The sequence below is a fragment of the Melanotaenia boesemani genome, chromosome 15, assembly GCF_017639745.1.
Source record: "Melanotaenia boesemani isolate fMelBoe1 chromosome 15, fMelBoe1.pri, whole genome shotgun sequence".
Classification (NCBI taxonomy): Eukaryota; Metazoa; Chordata; class Actinopteri; order Atheriniformes; family Melanotaeniidae; genus Melanotaenia; species Melanotaenia boesemani.
Window position 1 is genome coordinate 10,622,954 of NC_055696.1, and position 18,828 is coordinate 10,641,781.

Here is an 18,828-nt window from a genome sequence, read left to right on the forward strand (position 1 = left end):
CCCTTTACTAGTGGCTCACCATCTGCACCATGTCCAATCAGCCATAACTGTCCCAAATCCTTATTTACACACTTTCTATTTATCTTTCCTCCCTTTATCCAAAGCCTTAACCCAGTGGACAGCTCAAGCTTACACTGAAAGCTCTAGCTTTGATTGCTAACTATTACTGTTTAAGCTAAACTATATAATATGATCCTCATCATTTTAATTAATTATTTATGTCTTGGACTGGGATGCTCTGATCACAACACTACCCTTCAGATTAAAATAAATGTAACTGTGACTTGTGTCATTGATGTGGAATGACAACGACTTATGAAAAGATTATTTCTATGATGAATGCTGAAACAAATCTGTTAAATGAACAGAAAATGAAATTGGTATGCACAGTTTTAATCTAATCTTCTCCAATGTGGGAGACATTTCCACATCGTGGGGACAGTGGGCTCATTCTGTTTATTGTATGTGATTGTGCAAATTGTTTGGACAAAATTAACCCACTGAATGTGTCACATACACCAGTAAATGGTTAATGTAAAAGGGAAAAACTTAAATTCTCATAAAAGAAGTTTGGAGGGATGGGATGGGATGTGGTGTGCCAACGAACTATGAAAGATTTGTGCACTTCCTTTCTTAAAATTATATATCAACACCACACAAACCAACAAGCTTCTCTTCCTTTTCATTAGTTGTCAGCTTGGGGGGGTCCTGCTTTTGCTGCCCAAAGGACTGAGATCCAAAGTTGCAGTAGCTACAGACGAAGGAGAAAAAGACAAAGAGATGAAGAAAATGACAAATAAGAGAACATTAAAAAAAAGAAGTAAAGGTGGACTCAGAATATTTCCCAAATGCTTCTGCATATATGTCTATCTATATATATATATATTTATATCTATCTATATATATATATATATATATATATATATATATATATATATATATATATATATATATATATTTATCTCTCATCTCTCTCTCTCTATATATATATGTATATATATATATATATATAAATATATTTATCTCTCTCTCTATATATATGTATATATATATATATATATATATATATTTATCTTTTCACTTTGCAGTGCATCTTAATTAAACATTTTTAGTCCACGACAACAAAGCTCCAGATTTTCTTTGCCAAGGATATGTTTTTTTGTCTTGTAATTCAAATGGTTACAGGTTACCTTCCATGACTGTAATTTGCTGTATCAGTGTTTGAGACCAGGCTGCAACCCTAAACCCAAAAGTTAATAGGACAGCTATAACACTGTTAAAAACATGAACATTCTTTTTTAAGAAAAAAAAAAACACCCTAGGATTACTGCATTTTGCACACAGAAAGTTATATATATATATATATATATATATATATATATATATATATATATATGTATATAGATAATATATGTATCAACAAACTAAATTGAAAACTGTCAAACATTAGTAAGGTAGAGAACAATCTACTGCCTGGTCTTCAACATAAGTTGTATTCTGTCTCCATCTGTGGCTGTTAGTGAGATAAGTGAGCAGGGACTGTCCAGCATTTTTCAAAGAGATACTACACTCTCACACTGTGTATCTGGTGTGCATGCTGCAGAATTCCAAGCACTCAATGCTTGTGAGCTGAAGAAATTTTTTGGCTTCTGTGGAGAAGTTAAATACACTGAGTCAACATTTTCTCTTCCTCTTCTCCAGACCCACTATGTTGAGTTAGATTGATTGTAGAATTGACTTGTGGTTACCTTAAGTACTGGAATTACATGAGACTGCTGACTTTAGCTTGCTCACCCCAGAATTTATGGCAACAACTTTCATAGCCAGTGAGGCCAGCTTACTCAGCTTGGACAGCCTTTGGATTTTCATCTCATCAGCTCATCTCTACTTTCTGTGGAATTGACATAGGTGTTATTGGAGGCAAGCAAATTTTATAAGAAGGTATACAAGTACAGAAAAAGATACCAAGATATCTCAGCTAATTATTCAGATCACTTTAAGCAAAGCTTTTGCACTTTTCCAAATGAGTCTAAAAAAACTAAACCCTTATAAAAGATTCAAGGGATTTTCTCATTTTGGAAAATGTCAAAAGGAATATCATGGCAACCATTCTCACAAAGAGGCTATAATTACACAGGATTATGCTATGAATGTCATTAATCAAGCAATTAATTGTGCAATTAATTGCGTGTAATATACATGCATCATTACATTTTACAAAAGAGCTAATAATAAGTAGTTTTGATCACTAAACCAGCAGTGACAAAATATTTAATATGTTTATTAATGAATCAAAGACATCCCTGGTAACAATGAGAAATGCAAATGAAGGCTTGTGGGAAACAAATATTTCATAGCGAAATGCTGACAGGCTGAGTTTTACAAAGCACTTCACTGTTCAGTCACTTCACTGTTACAAAACAGTATTATTAATTCTGCTTTTGTTGAGGATGATGAGTTTTGGAGCACAGAAGGGGATAGATCAGTGGTGAATTTGCTCTAACACCAACACAGAAAAGCACTAGCATCTCTAAGTGGCAGCTCATTGTGATTGGTTCAATGCATTCTGGTGTGAAGAGGTAACTATATCAGTTTTGGTTAGCTCTGGCAACTTGAGCAGTCTGTAAATTTCAGATCTGAGACAAAGAAGAAAGAATCTCTAGTAGTCATTAGAGCAATTACATGTTTGTTGCAAAAATGTTCTCTAATAGAGTGTGATGTAAAAAGAATCTATTTTAGTCTAAATTTCTAATCCTGATCAGTTGATTTTATTCCTAAACTTAACCGTGAAGTGTGAAAGTGTGTTGTAAGCAGTGGTGGAATATAACTGTACATATGTTATTCATGTATCTCTACTTAACTAGATTTAGTTGTGGATACTTTTGACCTTTACTTCACTACATTTTACAGCAAATATCTCTACTTTCTATCACTATATTTCTACAATGTGTTCCGTTATGTGTTACAGTCACATTGCAGGTTTCATCATTTGTTTGTCTTATTTTAAATTATCATACAGTTTCTCAGAACGCTGCAGAAAGTTCCAGAGTTGAATGGTTGATCTGGTTTTCTGTTGACTGCTGCTATAAGCAAGAAGTTTTGTGCTTCTGATTTAAATCATTAATATAATATAAATATAATATATATATTTTTATAATATATATTTCTTCCTGAGGGGGATTTACAGTGCATGATCAATAACGAGAGCAAAATTGGTGCACTACACCAACCAAAGTGGGCAGGTAATGTAAGACCATCCTTAAACAAGGTTGGGGTGCAGCAGTGTCAGCATCAGCAGCTGGTGGTAAAACACCCAAAATGGATACTAGAGTCAGTCTTCTTTCTTACTTCGTTAATCGCATTATATTCTGCAGGTCAACCCTAAAATAGACATAATTTTTAATCACAGAATAAGTCCAAGTCTTCTAAAAAACAGTTATGGTCATTGACAGAGGAGTTGTCGGATAAAAAGAGGAACAGAACTCAGAATAACACTGGGCTGGTATTTCTAAAGTTGAGAGCACGGCGAGAGCTTAAGAGGCTACAATTTGACTCTTCTCCTGGACAGTAAGTAACAACATAAACAGTATAAGTTACTTCAACATGTTCCACAAAATGGTGAAATTGTTTTGCTCAGTATGCTTAACCACCATATTAATTTTTATGAGCATCACATCAAAATAGGAGTTACCGTTTTTATTATTAATCGATGAATGTTTCTAATGTAAGTATAAAACACAGAATATGAACTATCAGCATGAAATGCATCTAATTTTAATTTTACATTTAAACTTTGCTCTTTCAAAACTTCCTGTGGTGAAATCACAGATGAACTCTAAGCAGAAAAATCTTTTTTTTTTTTTACATAAAGCTGTCACATTTGATAAAACACAAGTGAGAAAAAAATTTACATTTTAGTTTATATTTCATCACTGACATTAAAATTCAGGTTTTGTGACTGATAAATGGCAGTTACATCCAATCATTTTGAAAGTCCAAACAGTATCTTTATCCTCAGCGGGTGTTCATGCTAGTGTTGAATCACAGTGATTTTTTTCCTGTAACAGATGATTTTTACTGAATCACTTGTCAACCATTTCTAATTACTATTCAGTTGGCACTTAAAGGTGGATAAAAAGGTTTAGAGCGCCTCTGGGCAAATTATACGCAGTATCGTCATCTATTGTACATTGAAATGTATCAGTCACAGCCTTTAGCAGTGAGTGATAAGAATTAATCTGCATATGTGAAGACAGCAGAGGGCAAGTCTTGAAATGCAGCTGCAAGTGCAGCACAATTCAGTTAAGCATGGTAAGAATGTTAACCTAGAGTAGATGGAGGGCCTCTACAAAAGATGCATGCATGGGCACCATTTTTTTTTTACAAACTGACAACAAATGCAATAGGACCATTAGTCTTCTACTCCTTTGCACTATCATTTGTAAAATTTGCTGTCTGGGGATGCAGTTACATTTTGTAGGTAGTGGGAGGTGGAGGCAGGGTACAACCTGGACAGGCCAGCAGTTCCTTGCAAGGCCAACAACCAATAATACTCACACACACTCATAGGGAGAATTTAGAGTGACCAGTTAACCTAACATGTATGTTTTTGGACTATGGCAGGCAGATGGAGTACCCGGAGAGAACCCATGCATACACGGGAGGGAACATGCAAACTCCACACATAAAAGCCCGGTTCAAATCCCTCCCTAGCTGAGGCTCGAACCAGGGATTTTCTTGCAGTGAGTAACTAGTACTAACCACCACACCACCATGTATCCCTGGATTTTAAAATACGTTAACATGTGTGTACTAGTATGCATTTATGTGTGGATATATATGTGTTCAGAGCACTGAAAATATATCATTACAATATTTTCGCTTTTTCATGTGTTTCTTCTTTCTCAGTTTTACTGTTTCACTTAAAGGAGGATTATTGTAGGTTTCATTTAGAAAAAAACTAATTCTAAATCTGCTTTCTTTTGGTTTGTGAAAAGCTGATAAATTCTCACTTTCACCCTTTTATTTTCCCTCCTCTCCTTTCTAAATGTCAGTGCTGCAAGATCACTGTGCCGTTGTTCCACCCCTGAACACCCAAACGGAATTGAGGGGAGCCAAGAGGAACCGGAACAATTTGGCTTGATAGCACACCCTCTGCTCAACATTGCTAAGCGACCACCATGAACTCAATTTTGTTAGCCTTCCCTTTCCTTGAGGCTAGAGCTGTTGAGTGAAAGAGTGTGTCCATGTGTATGTTTGGTGTGTGTATGTTTCTGTATGTGACTGTGTGAAATGAAGATCCAGCTCTCAAGTGAATCACCCCCAAAATCTGTGCAAGTTCTGCTCTGATAGGTTTTGATCTATACTTGGGCTCAGGTTATGTTCATGTGTGTTACAGGGTTGTGTGCATGTTTGCGTGTACATGGCATTTGTGGGGTTCTGCATGAATGAGAGGACTCTGGCCCAGCTAGATACCTCAGCTGTGGACAGTCACACTCATATTATGAATAAATGACAAATGATGGAGCATATTACCATGTTCGTGTATGTGTGTGTGTGTGTGTGTGCTCCAGGGTGTGTTTTTAGGTAAAAGATGAAGGATTAAAGCATTAAGTGCCTCTCTTTAGCACTTGATCTTTGTTGTTCTCCCACTGATTTATCATCACTGGCACTGCATAGATAGAAATGGCAATCAAAGATGAAAATGTAACTTAAATGGACTGGCTAATAATTTATTCCAAACTGCCAGGAAACAGTTGGTGTGTTCAGCTTTGGCTACCGCCCACTATAACTGTGCTGGATCTGACTGAATCAGATGATGTACTGCATACAAGCACTTAGACACACAGACACACAGGCAGGCAGAAAAATAACAGAGAGAAAGACAGGCAGACACAAAAATGAGGAGATGGACTAAACTAGCTTTGACCTTCAGTTCTCGCTCTACTGTCTGTAAACAAATGAAACATTGTCTCACTAGCAGAGAAAGAACAAAGATATTGCAAAAGGTCTGACTTGTTTCACATGTCCAGTAATAATAAGATGAAGAGGCATTTCAAAACAGTCTAGTCTTTTGTCTGACAGCTCATATATGTTCTCACATGCTCACATGTTATAGCAGTCAAAATCTGTTATCACTAAAAAGTTAGCTGACTTCTCCTTCATTGCTGTTCAGTCAAATTAGTTTTGTTTGTTTGTTTGTTTGTTTTTTAAAGGGGGCCTTTTGGTGAAGGTGTGCTTGCTCTGCAATAACTGGCACAAAGTGACTGTTTTTAACCTCCAAGAAAATCTAATGTGACATTTCACAGCCAATGAAGCATACTGTACAGGAAGAGAATTCTGACCTTTTTTAAATTCAGATTTATGAATTACACACAGTAGTTCTGTCTCTCACACTGCTTAGATTTGAACATGAACTTGTAGCAACTTGGTCATTATTCTTCTTTTACAAGAAAATGAGTGACAGAACCTAATTGAGAAATTTGAAGGGCCACCTTTAAAATTAGTTGGATTTATTCAGATATTTTGCTTTCTGGGTACTTTCATTCAGCATTCCTTTATGATGCAAACAACTTTACTTTTAAGATAAATGATAGCCATGTAGTAGTAATACATAATGCATTTAATGTAATGTATGAACCCTTTACTATTCTCAAATGTGTTGGTTTTTTTATGTTTGTAAGTTTTTCAACTGAACTGATCTTGTTCTTGTCACTCAACCCATTCTTATTAGTAGTAGTACTACTTTACACTTATCATTGAAAGTGTTCATTTTCATTTTAATTATCAGCAGCTATCTTTGAAACAAAGTCTCATCTATGTGATCTTTATTTTCATATAAAACTGTAACCTAAGCATCACCAGATCTGTGAGCTGAAATAGGAGAATTGTAGTGCATAAATATTGGCACATTTACACCAAAATAGTCAGGGGAGAATTGGTTCAGTTGGGCAGGGAATGTTGCTCCTTCATTTGAAGTCGAACAAACCGGCCAGACAGCATCATGCAGTTGTTCTAACTGCTTGTTAGGAGTGGTATTGTCAGAAGGTATGTTTTCATTACCTTCAGAATTGCGCAAAACCTAAATATCGCAATAAAAATGGAAAAACCTAAATTTCAAAAAACCTCTCAAATATTCCTAAAAAGTTGTTACGCTCTCATGAGGTGGTTTTCAGATGTGTTGATATAGAAGTATATCGTAAAAGTGTAATAGAAACACTTTCTTTTCCATTTACACGTCCCCAGACATGACGTAGATGGTCACATGACCAGTTAATTTCAAGTAAAGATGGTCTGGTAGGAGTAGATGCAGGAGGAGACGGAAATCTTTTTACAAATAATTAAATAAAAAAATATAACTACCATCTTTGATAACAAACAACAGCGAAATGCAAAGATTTACAATGATTAGAAATCTCTATCCTCTTCAAAGTGGAGTTTTGAGACGAGACGAGATTTTACGAGATTAACGGCTAATGCTCTAAACACCATTCAGTGGAAATACCTGCAAATCGCAATTGCACTTTGTTCAAATTTTTTAAATATTGCTTTGATTTTGCAAAAAACTATAATGGAAACACAGCTAGACACAACTGGCCTAAGCAAGAGGAAGAAGAAAACCTCAATCATGGAATGGCCAGGACTGAAAATGGCTCATTCACCACAAGTAAATATGGAGCAACAAAAAAATTTATGCAGTGTTGAGGTTTCTGGTTTTACTTCCCAATATGGTTTTTACAAAAGGTGTCCAGTATGAGCATCAGGAGAGGCAGCGAGCTATCCAACGTGTTACTCTTCGACATTTCCTCTCTTTGGTTCACTGGATGGTCTGCTTTCTTTCACACTGTAAACAAATCGCACCAAGGTTCACTTATGAATGAATCAATTGAATTTTCAATAGATCAGAGTTTGCTTTTTTGGTTTGCACCAGAGTGCAAATGAGCACTCACATTACTCCAAATGATCTGTGCTGTGGAAGCGGACTGGTTTCATTTATAGAAGACCAAACAGCGTCAGTGTGAATGTATCCTATGATAGTGATATATTCTACAGTACGAGGCAGAATCATTACAGCAACATGCAACGTCATTTAAGTTTTCTGTTTCAAAATTGTATTAACTATGATTGCAAGGAAATCAGGATTTGTCTTATGCCTTCCATCAAAGATTAAGGAAGCAGTTTTTAATAAAGGTGCAGGCAGAATTTGCTTTTCATAGGTCATTTTATATTCAAGTTAATACAATTACACTAACTAGAAATTGTGCTTGTGTTCAGCTTTCTTCTAGAGAAAGCAGCTTCTCAAACTTCTTGGTCAGTGATTGCAGGTGTATACTATTCCTTCCCTTTAGGGACTGTTTCCAATATTGTCTCCCTAATGTGTTGGCTTTTGTTTGATCAGAAGAAATAAAGTATGTAAACATCTTTTTAAAATGCAAAGGGATATATTTTCATATGAGTTTATATTTAGCTCATATTGCATAACAGTCAAATTGTGTGTTGTGCAATGTAAAAGTAAAATTGAGCACAAGAGTGCACAAAGTGCTTTTCATTCAGTGAAGTGGTGTATGGTATAATTGTAATGCTGGCTGTGAGCAGGCATGTCATAGACCAGCATGGCTTGTCAAAATGGTTGAAAAGGTTTTGTTGTTTGATCCCCTTAAAGAAGAAGTCCAGACCATAAACTCAGTCACAACATCAGATGCTTTTTCTCTCTCTATTAGAAGCTGTAGATAAAACAAACCATTTCCCAAAGTAAAGGCTCATTTTTTCAAAATTGCTTATGTGTTAAATAACCCAAACTATCAGAAATGATTTTTAAACCCTTCAGGTAAATAGCACACATCCCCTGAGCCACCAGTTCTTTTCCTGAATGTGACCAGTTATGGACTTGATTTTAGTTACCAAGCAACACAGCCAAGTTTGTTTCCTGCTTTATGGTATTGTCTGTTATAAGAGAAAAAAAAAGTATGAACTGTACATGTAGACACATATAAATACTTTCTTTTAAGATTCCAAGTGTGATAATGAATATAACTAGAACAAAGCATCTGCACTATTTTTTACACCTCTGAACGGATGTGGAATGGTGCCATGCTCATTAACAAAATGGTAGTCCCTACCGTCTTAGTATGCAGAGTTTGGTCTAGGAACACTTTCCGAGTGAGTGGTACTGAAACAATTGGTGTGCCACTCTAATCTCAACACTGCTGCTGAGCTTTGGATCTGGTTGTATTTGGCAGACAGTCTCCCCTTGTGGTGTGGCAGGCTGCAATAGCTCCGGTCTTTGTAGCACTTCATGGTTGCCAAAATCCAAAGGAAAGGTCATTTATACTGCAGACACAGAGGGAGAAAAACACTCAGGTGTCTGCAAGAGAAGCCAGCCTCATACTTCAGCTGCTGGTAATTTGTATTATCTGCAATTTCCTTCCTCCTGTTTTGCTGTCTTTGCTGCAGCATAACGTTCCAGTGTGCCCTCTCTACTTTGTCTGAATGGATCTGATTTTCCAGTTTTTGCTTGCACATTTTTCACACAGTATTTGTGTTGACAGGCATTCTGAGTTGAACCGCAGACACAGTGCATGGGTGAACTTAGCTTGATGCAATTTTATCACCTATAATGTGATGAGTCCCTCCTGTCCTTAAAGAGCTGTATTTGAAAATCAATTAGTAATTTCTTGCTCACAGTGTATTACAGATAACTGGTTACTCAGTCCAAGTTGTACTTTTTGCTTAAACTACACAATGAAGAGCAAGCAGCAGGAAAGTGAAAAATAGATGGCAGGGAGTACTGCAGAGAAGAGAGTGCTCCAAACCCCGCATCCTGGCAATAACACCCACACACATCCAGATGTCACACCACAAACTTCTACACTGTATATTATTAACAGATGACGAGTCCAGAAAGTGTGAGGAAGTAGGAATACAATATTCAAACCCTAACATTATTATTTGTATCTCGATATTATATTGTGCTGACTGCAGTTGGAAACTGTTATGTGTGACTAAAATAAAGAGATGATTGCGTGATTAATCATTTCAGTAAAAAAAGAAATCTGTTAATGTTATGTTGTCTGATTGTTCACACTGCTGAACATTTGATAATGTGCAGTGCTGAGTATGAAAATGCAGATGAGCAGTTTTCATACTTTGACTAAAATGTCTGTTTAAGCTTTCACGCTGACTGGTAGTAGATCGGATCAGCCTGAGGGATGTGTCACTTTGCTGTGATTGGTTGCTTGACTTTCAGCATGCTGTGGTTATCAGAGAGTATTTACATCTCACTCATAACTGTTTCAAATAACCGCTCAATGCTGCCATGTCCTCGAAATATTAGGTAGCATATGTGTGAGTGAGTGTATGTAGGTAGGTGTGTATGTGTGTTAGGCCTGGTTCTTAAACTAAGTTTGAATTTTGCTTTGTTTTATTTGTTTTTTTCTTTTCTATTATTAAAATGCTCTCTCTCTCTCTCGCTCTCTCTCTCTCTCTCTCTCTAGATATATATATATATATATATATATATAAAATTAGAGTAAATGTGCTTTCCCATCAGTTTTCAAAAGTCTCCAATTACACCAGAAAAATCCTCTAGATTTGTCACTACTCATGTGTTTATAACCTTAATATATATATATATATATATATACACTACCGTTCAAAAGTTTGGGGTCATTTCCCTATTGAATCCCATGGCAAAGTGACCCCAAACTTTTACTAACACACACACAAACACCTAAATTGTTGTGTTCAAATTTTTCTGAAGTAATTGGGGAAAAAACAGTTGAGCTAAGCTGCACGCTTTAACATGCCTAACTTTACATTAATAAATAGTTACGTAACAATCAACAGGCACTACAGTTTTCGTTTAGTTCAAGGAAAAGAAATGTCTGTTTGTACAGGCAGGAATACCAGCACAAAGCATAAGTTAAGCGCAAATAATTGTGATATCTCTTAGAGCAAAGAAAGATTCTGCTGCAGCATCTCTTTCCAGAAACAAAGCCGCTGTTACTGTGGACAAGCCTCTTACCGGTCCTCTTTTTAAAACAGAAACATGATGTGTTTGTGTGTGTATGTTTTTTTAGCTTCACTCCTTAGGTTGTCATGACACACATTGTGGTGGTGAAGCAAATGCTCCACATGCACTGCAACTGTGTTTTTACATTTCAGAAACCAGACTTTGAGCATGCTTCTGAGTAAATGGACTTGACAGGGAGTGTTTTGCGGCCATTTAAATTTCCCTTTTGTGGCACAAACATTAATCACTGATTGTTTTTCCTTCATTTTATCATTTATTCTTGCTACTCCCTTCATTATTCATTTCAAATTTGTTATTGTGAATTGGTTTGTACCTGTTTGACAAAGCAGGTTGTTCAGTTGAACACAGATACACATGGATAAAAAGAAATTTTGATATAAAAGGTGAGGTGATTTATGTTGTGCCCCACCTTGTTCCATCCAAGCCCAAGTGCTGGGCTCCCATCTTGGCAACACGTGTCAGCCCACATTAGGTGGACCAATGAACAATGGTCTCAGCCAGGAGCAGGTGGTGGTTACTTGCAACTCTGAGAGGAGGGTGTGCATTAGTGGCTGTGTTTGTACATGTGTGTGTGAGTGTGACAGTGAAAGAGAGAGAGACCGGTCATCTGCCATCTGGAGACAATCCCAGGTGAGGCGGAAACTTGAATGTGGTGTTTCCATCAGTTCACTGACTGGCCTCTCTACTGGATCCAAATGCTTTTTAGAGATGACCCCCCTGGTTTCTTGCTATGCCTCTAGAGATGGCACACACCAATTCTGTGAGTGTGAAATGAGCCATTACAAGGTGCACTGCACCAAGCTGCTTCCCCTCTTAAAGTGGATTGACCCAAAATGAGATCAGCAGGCCAAGACAAGTTTATTTATAGTACATCTTCCAAAACTGATTAAAATCTTTTACAGTAAACAAGAGACTATTGCGTGCATGTGTGTGTGTATACATATAAGTTTACAGCAGTGTATATGTATAAAAGGAAGACACTGAAGAATACCAACAGCTAGAATCAAAGCAGTCAGATCAAAATTTTACAGTGTTTTTGGATAAATTGTCCATTTGTTCACTCGCTCACCTGCTATCTATAGTGTTCACTATATAGAGAACTCATTAGGGGAAAGAGTTAGAGAGCTGCTGGGGCATTATGAGCACTTCTTGAATACAACAGTGCTTCATAATTATATGCTAGATATTCACAGTGTCGCATAATCAAATGCCTGCAAAACAGGTACAAGCCCAATCTGAGGTGATGGAAAACACAAGTTTGCTGTTTTTGGTCGAGAACATGTTGTAATTAACAACTCCTTGCACAACACTGCCATAGAAATGTATGACACAAATCAGTGTATTATTTTTTCCTGTGTTCACCTACACAAGCACCAGCTGCAACTGTAACTATATATATCTACTAATTGTGAATTCATATCACCTATGAAAAGCCATATGTCCAAATAAAAGCAAAAACCTGTTTTTTTGGAGCCCCTGTTGATGTTACTTGCATGTAAATACAATCCAAATTCCAGAAAAGTTGGAATGTTCTTTAAATTCCACCAAAACAAAAACTAAAAGACCTTCAAATCACACGCATCAGTATTTTATTCACACCAGAACATCCATAAATTCTTGGAATAAAAATTGGTCCCCGTTTGAAAAAATTGGGGAAAATAAATATAAGCATTGAAAGCATCCATCACCTGCTGCCACTCCTCTACTTCTTTGGCGCTGGTAATGCCCATGCTGTGCCCACCAACTAAAACCTTCTTTTCTAGTTTTGCAACATGTTCCATCGGGTATAATCAGTATTAGATTCCAAAAAAAATTCTGCTTCTTTGCTCTTATTCCCTCCTGAGCCATCGTGGAAATATTGATGAATATTTATCAAGGGCATTCACCTGACCTTTTATAGCCAACATAAGGGGGTGTGCCCACTTTAGAGTTAAAAAGGATGTGTAGAAATCCAGAAGTTTTTGTGTGATGCATTTCCTGTTTTCCCATTTACGGCACCTGTAGTCAGCTTTGCTACGCACAGTTTTGTAAATGGAGCTCCTGGATTACAGGCAGGCCACTGCAGCACCCGGGCTGTTCTCAGATAAAGCCATGCTGTTATAATAGCTGCAGCATATGGTTTTGCATTTTCCTGCTGAAATGCACAAGGCCTTCCCTGAAATAGTCATCAGGAGAAGAGTAAATGTTGCTCTAAAACCTTTATATTGTTTTCAGCTTTCATAGTTCCTTCCCAAACGTGCAAGCTGCCCATACCACCCCCATACAGTACCATCAGAGATGCAGGCTTTTGACTGAATACTGATAACTCTCTGGAAGGTCTCCCTCCTCTTTAGCCCGGAGAACACGGTGTCTGCGATTACCAACGGGAAGCCAAATTTGGATTCTTCTGACCATAAAAGACTTTCCCACTTTAAACCTTGACCCACAGGACACAACAACGCTTCTGGACCATGTTACATGTGGCTTCCGTTTTGAATTATTGAGCTTTAGTTGACATCTGCAGATGCCACGCCAACCACCAATGGTTTCTGAAAGTATTCCTGGGCACTTTTAGCAATGTCAGTGACACAGTCATGCTGATGGGTGAAAACAGACTTGACACTTGAGTCCATTTTGTGCAGAAGATTTCTCAGTTTAGATTTGTTATGTGTCTTCTGTTGTGAATAAAATATGGGTTCACGTGATTTGAACATGATTTGAATTTAAGGAACGTCCCAACTTTTCTGGAATTCAGGTTATATGAAAAAGATGGGCTCTAAAGTTTTCCCAAATTTTTACTGTTTACACTGAATAACTGAAGTCTCAATTATGGTTCTGGTACATATTTTGAAAGATGATTTCTCAAATCCTACAGCTCAGGCAGAAAAAGACCACTAGCTTCACAGTAAGCAGTATTATTTTCTCACCAGGAATTTTCAGTAGGTCCAAAAATGACAATAACCAGCTTTAAAGATTTTCCATTGCAAGCTGTGGCACATTATGTCCACTCCCTTACAGCTGGCTCCAATGCACAATGGTACACACTGACAGTGTACACCTTCTGTACACTAGACTTGATGTATCACATAACAATTTTTTAGGCGGTCACTACGTAGTGAATGGGTGGACCGTGAAGACAGCCAGTGCCATAACTTTGAATAAACATATATTAGTCACACATATGCACTCTGATGCTTAAATGAAGCGGAAAAAGTACAGATAAATTGATGGGTTGACAACCAGTATGTTTCCTCTTTGTTATTTTGAGGTGAACATTCATTGCTAAGGCAGACAACTTCAGATAAAAAAATATGACTTATTAAATAATACATTGGGTAAATTAGGAACCAGTGAAATCAAGGTGAAGATGCAGCCCAAGAGAGAAACCCTGAGTCTTTATCACAGAAATATGTCATGAGAGATAAGACATACCTTGATACAATATGTGATTGCCATATTATTAGATAAAACATTTGATCCTGAACCAAGGTTGTTTTTCAGTAGCACCAGGCACACCTAAAACAAACAACACCTCATTAGTTTTCACTGTTGCATAAAGCCTCTGATTGCAGAGCTTCTTATGTCTCCTCTGAGATTAGTTTTATGATGCTTGACATTCATTAGCATGTGCATTAATAACAAAGTTCATCGCAGTTTTGTAGGCTCTTCTATTAGAATTGTTTGATAAATTTACAAAAGCTACATCACCATGTGATACTATCCCCAAAGTGCTGTCATGTTACATTTCACAAAGAGAAAGCTAGATTTTATACAACTTTCTTATGAGCATAAGCCATACCAGCAAAATTGTAGCCCCCTCTATCCAATCTCACAATCAGAATTAATCAAATAAAAAAGAAACTAATTAGTCCCACGTGTTATATAACAAGCACTGTTCTGCAGCACATTCAGATTTAAATAAACTAATGGGTACTATATTAGCTGTCAAATCTCAAGACTGTAATTGAGACTTCCTATGAACTGACAGGGAAATAGTTTTTAATGCCTTGCTCACACCTTATGGATTCAAAAGTAACGGATTGAGAATTAGAAACTAGTCAAAAGCATTGTGCAAGATTTGCTATTTTATGCACAAACCCTGCAGCAAAGTCAACTACTTCCTGAAGTTTTGAACACAAATAGTTTGGTTTTGTGTCATGAAGGTGCTGAATTCTTCATTTTAGTTTTACAAAGTTCTTAAATGAAATGCCCTGAAAGTATTAAAGAATAAACCATGATAAGAGCTGGGAATATTCCCTAAATACAAAGAGAAGGTGTTTCAGTGCTTCATTCCTTGCATTGGATTATGCTTTATGAAAGAAAAGTAGATAATGCCATCCCACAAATCCTTGCAGCAGCAACATCCAAAGCACCCTATTATCTGCTAAGAAGCCTATCTTGCATAAATCTAACCTTTATGCTAGGTATCCATTTTCAGTGCAGCAATAATCTCATTTCACTTTTGTAACTTAAAACTAATATTACTTCGTTAGGTTCACCTCTGCAGTGGAGCAATAACATCACTGGTGTGTCCATCCTTATAGAGCCTGTATGAAAAACTTTGGTTGGAACATGAGCAGAGGTATCTACTGTAGTTGTACGTTTTGTAGTTCATCTGCAAAACATTGCAGCTTTTCTGTAGCAGACCCACATTAACATCTGGTATCATACGGTAAGTAGGTACAGCCTGATTAAATTTGCACTGCAGCTGTAATTTCATGCATTTTTATAAATACTTCGTCACATCCTTCCTTGAGATCTGATGTTTTTCAACAAAGTGGGAGGAAAATGCTCTAGAAAAGATAAATGACAAATAATCTCACCTTTTTTTTTTCTCTAGTCACAATATGTCATGCTCTCCAGTCTGTTTTGCTTCCTTTATTTGCTTATGTGCATCACTTTAGTTCAATTAACTAGTTACACACTGCAGTAAATGCAGTATGCCTCTCATAGGTCACCAGTCATTTGTGTGCTGTCGTTGATTCCCTGTGCAGGATCTAACTCTGTTTTGATTCTGATTCTTCTTTGACCTGAGAAAGTTTGAAAGCTTTAGGTATTGTTGGATTTTGTCAGTTTTTGGATGCTGTCCTTTCCTCCATCTCTTGCCTCTTGTATTTGTCTTGTTGACTTACTGTCTGTGTGTGACCTCTGGTTTGTTCAGTAAACTTTTTTTTTTTACTTGATGTTTTGAGTGATGTATGCATCAGAGGTGCTTCGATAATATTTTGACCTTCACGATATGTTGAACCACTTTCCAGTCTAGGCAGTTTGTGTTAAAAAGGGAATATCCCACAGCTGTTTTAATCTTTTGTTTCAGGTTGTTTGTGATGGAGCACAAAACCTGAACAATGACAAGCAATTAATTTTTGTAAATATATGTGGTTAGAACTTACAGTATTGATAAATGTGGTTAATCACTTCAGATATTATTGTTATTGTAATTAGGCTAAATAATTTAGGCATTACTAGACACTGTCAGTTAGGGCTGGGTTAAAATAATCAGTTTAACTCACTCAACCCCGCTGATCTAAGGAACAATTAAGGAAATTTTTCCTACCTTTTGCAATCAGACTTCACTACTCATCTACCTCTGTCAGAGCCATGATTACACACCTGGTCTAATTCTATCTGTCACCTTTTGCACTCTAAATCCCATCACATTACAGTTATGTGTCTTTGCATACGTTGCACATTATAAATATATGTATATATAGACATATATGTTGGAAACATTTATATGTGTACATATATTATTGATATTATTATTACAATCATCATTGCTTCTACCGTTATAAACTGTTATATTATTATATATAATTATATTATACTGTTGCTTTACTATTATTATTATCATCTCACAAGTGCCCTTTAAGTGTATTTATTCTATTTTTCTACTTCAGTACTTTAGCATATATACACACAACTGGTTTCCTCTGTGTTTCCTCCAACCAAAATCAGCTTCCCTTGCCAAGATCAATCCAGAAGTCAAATTCAGATGTTTTCATTCACCAGTGTGGCTTACATTCACTGTAAAGTATTTTGCAGCATATTACCGCTCACGTTAGCAGCTAATGCTAAGAGCATGAGCTCTCACTTAGCAATATGGATAAATGATAATTGCCCAAATATCTGTGCATTATTTTTCATAAGAAATCATATGAACTATTTATGAGAGCAGCCTGACCACAATCATTTGAGTGAAATTATGATAACTATATTTAAAAATTCCATTCTGCATTAGAAAATGTAACTTGTGTCTTTATTTTGTTGTTCTGGAACTAGAAATGTTGCAGGGCGTAAAATAGGCCCGGACCGTCCCTGCTTATAGAGTACATTGAGACAGATGTTCAATTTAGTTAGCTATGAAAAAATGAATAAATAAATAAATTCTCTTTCTTAGTAAACATCACATATCAGTCCTGGTTTTTCCTTTTCAGTGCGTCCTTTCTCCTCACACTACTATCTCAACAACCTCTTGGATTGTGGACCATGCTCCGTCTCTCTTTAGTCTTCACATCTTTCTAAAAGGACTCTCGACAACTTCCACACTCCTCCCCTTTACCTACCCACCGTCTTGCCCCATCACGTCGCGCCTCACCTTTCCACCCCTCTAATTGTTGTCAACAAGACAATCTTGAAAGCTCTGGTAGTTGTCAACTTTAATACTTCACATCCCTGAAACTTCAATCATCATTATCAGGACAGAAACAAACAATGAAACATACTGTTTACTGTGAGTAGTCATGTTCATACGAAAGGACAGCTGAACCAAGGGGCATGACTGCACGCTCTCTCTGTTTTGAATTCTGAGCCCAATGCACAGTACACTGTAGGAAAAAAAAGAAAAAGGAGAAAAAAAAAAAAACTCCAAAGATGAGATTGATTTTAAAGAAGCCGGAGTCCTGAACACAAGTCACATCATATTTTACACCGTAAAATCAAGAATCACACGAGAAGAGGTAAATATTTCACAGGTTTTGTAGTTACTGATGTAAATACAAGTTGATTGGCTTACAGCCTACACAACAGCCGTTCCTGAAACTGCTCAGCTTTCTGAAAAGATCAATTAAACTAAGTTAAGTCATTTTTTTTTTTTTTTAGTTTTTATGTACCTTTTAAATACTTATAACAGTATTTTAACAAACCGCACAAAAATATATAGAAACTGATCTTTTTGCAGTGTCTCAGACTTGACACCCACTCATTGCCTCTTCTTGGTCGTGATTGGTTCATCTTTCATGTCAAACAAAACCGTATGGGCGGGACTCAAACAATCCACTCGTGCTCCCTGAGCTGTGGACTGTCTGTGCGCCAGTGCGGGCAGTAGTAAGGGAACGGCCACGTTCATCCTGTTTCCAGAGGACGACTGTTCCCAGTCCCTAAGGTTTACGGCTCTTTTTCCCCCCCCCCAAGAGTTCCTAAAACTGCGTGTAACTGCCGGTGGTGTATTCCCGACAACATTCAGATTATTGTTGTGGGGAAGAAAGAATAATTTTGTTTTCTAAAGCAAAACAGTCTACGAGTCGTGAAGTCGGCTGTGTTTACCCCGTTTCCCAGAGACGCACAAAAGGCACACTCCCAGATCCACCTGGATAGCTAACAAAGCCGCCCGGTCCGGTTAGAGGTCCAGTGGGGAGACGGAGAGGAGAAATTGGCGCGGAAGACAGGAGCAAGACACAAGACAGAGGAAGACAGGATGAATCTCAAGAGTCATTTGATTTTCACCCTCTGCACTATTCATGGGATTCTTCTGAAAGGTGAGCCTGGGACAAGTGATTCGTACGTGCGTGCGTGTGTTTAGTACGTGCGCTACATGT

General features: G+C 37.1%; 1 protein-coding gene and 1 long non-coding RNA gene across 4 annotated transcripts in view; one reads left to right on the forward strand and one right to left on the reverse strand.

Moving 5' to 3' along the window:
- Positions 1 to 646: 646 nt before the first annotated feature.
- On the reverse strand, positions 647 to 18,633 carry LOC121654297. The gene is made up of 4 exons (XR_006012928.1): positions 18,557 to 18,633; positions 9,120 to 9,330; positions 1,795 to 1,891; positions 647 to 751 (listed from the first exon to the last, which is right to left on the reverse strand). It is a non-coding gene; the product is annotated as an uncharacterized LOC121654297 (long non-coding RNA).
- cadm2a (cell adhesion molecule 2a) overlaps positions 18,347 to 18,828 on the forward strand; it is a 248,490-nt gene continuing 248,008 nt past the window's right edge. For all 3 annotated transcript variants that reach the window (XM_042008366.1, XM_042008368.1, XM_042008367.1), the window contains exon 1: positions 18,347 to 18,768. In XM_042008366.1, coding sequence (XP_041864300.1) covers positions 18,708 to 18,768 — 61 coding nt within the window. In that variant the 5' untranslated portion in view covers positions 18,347 to 18,707. The remainder of the gene's footprint in view (positions 18,769 to 18,828) is intronic.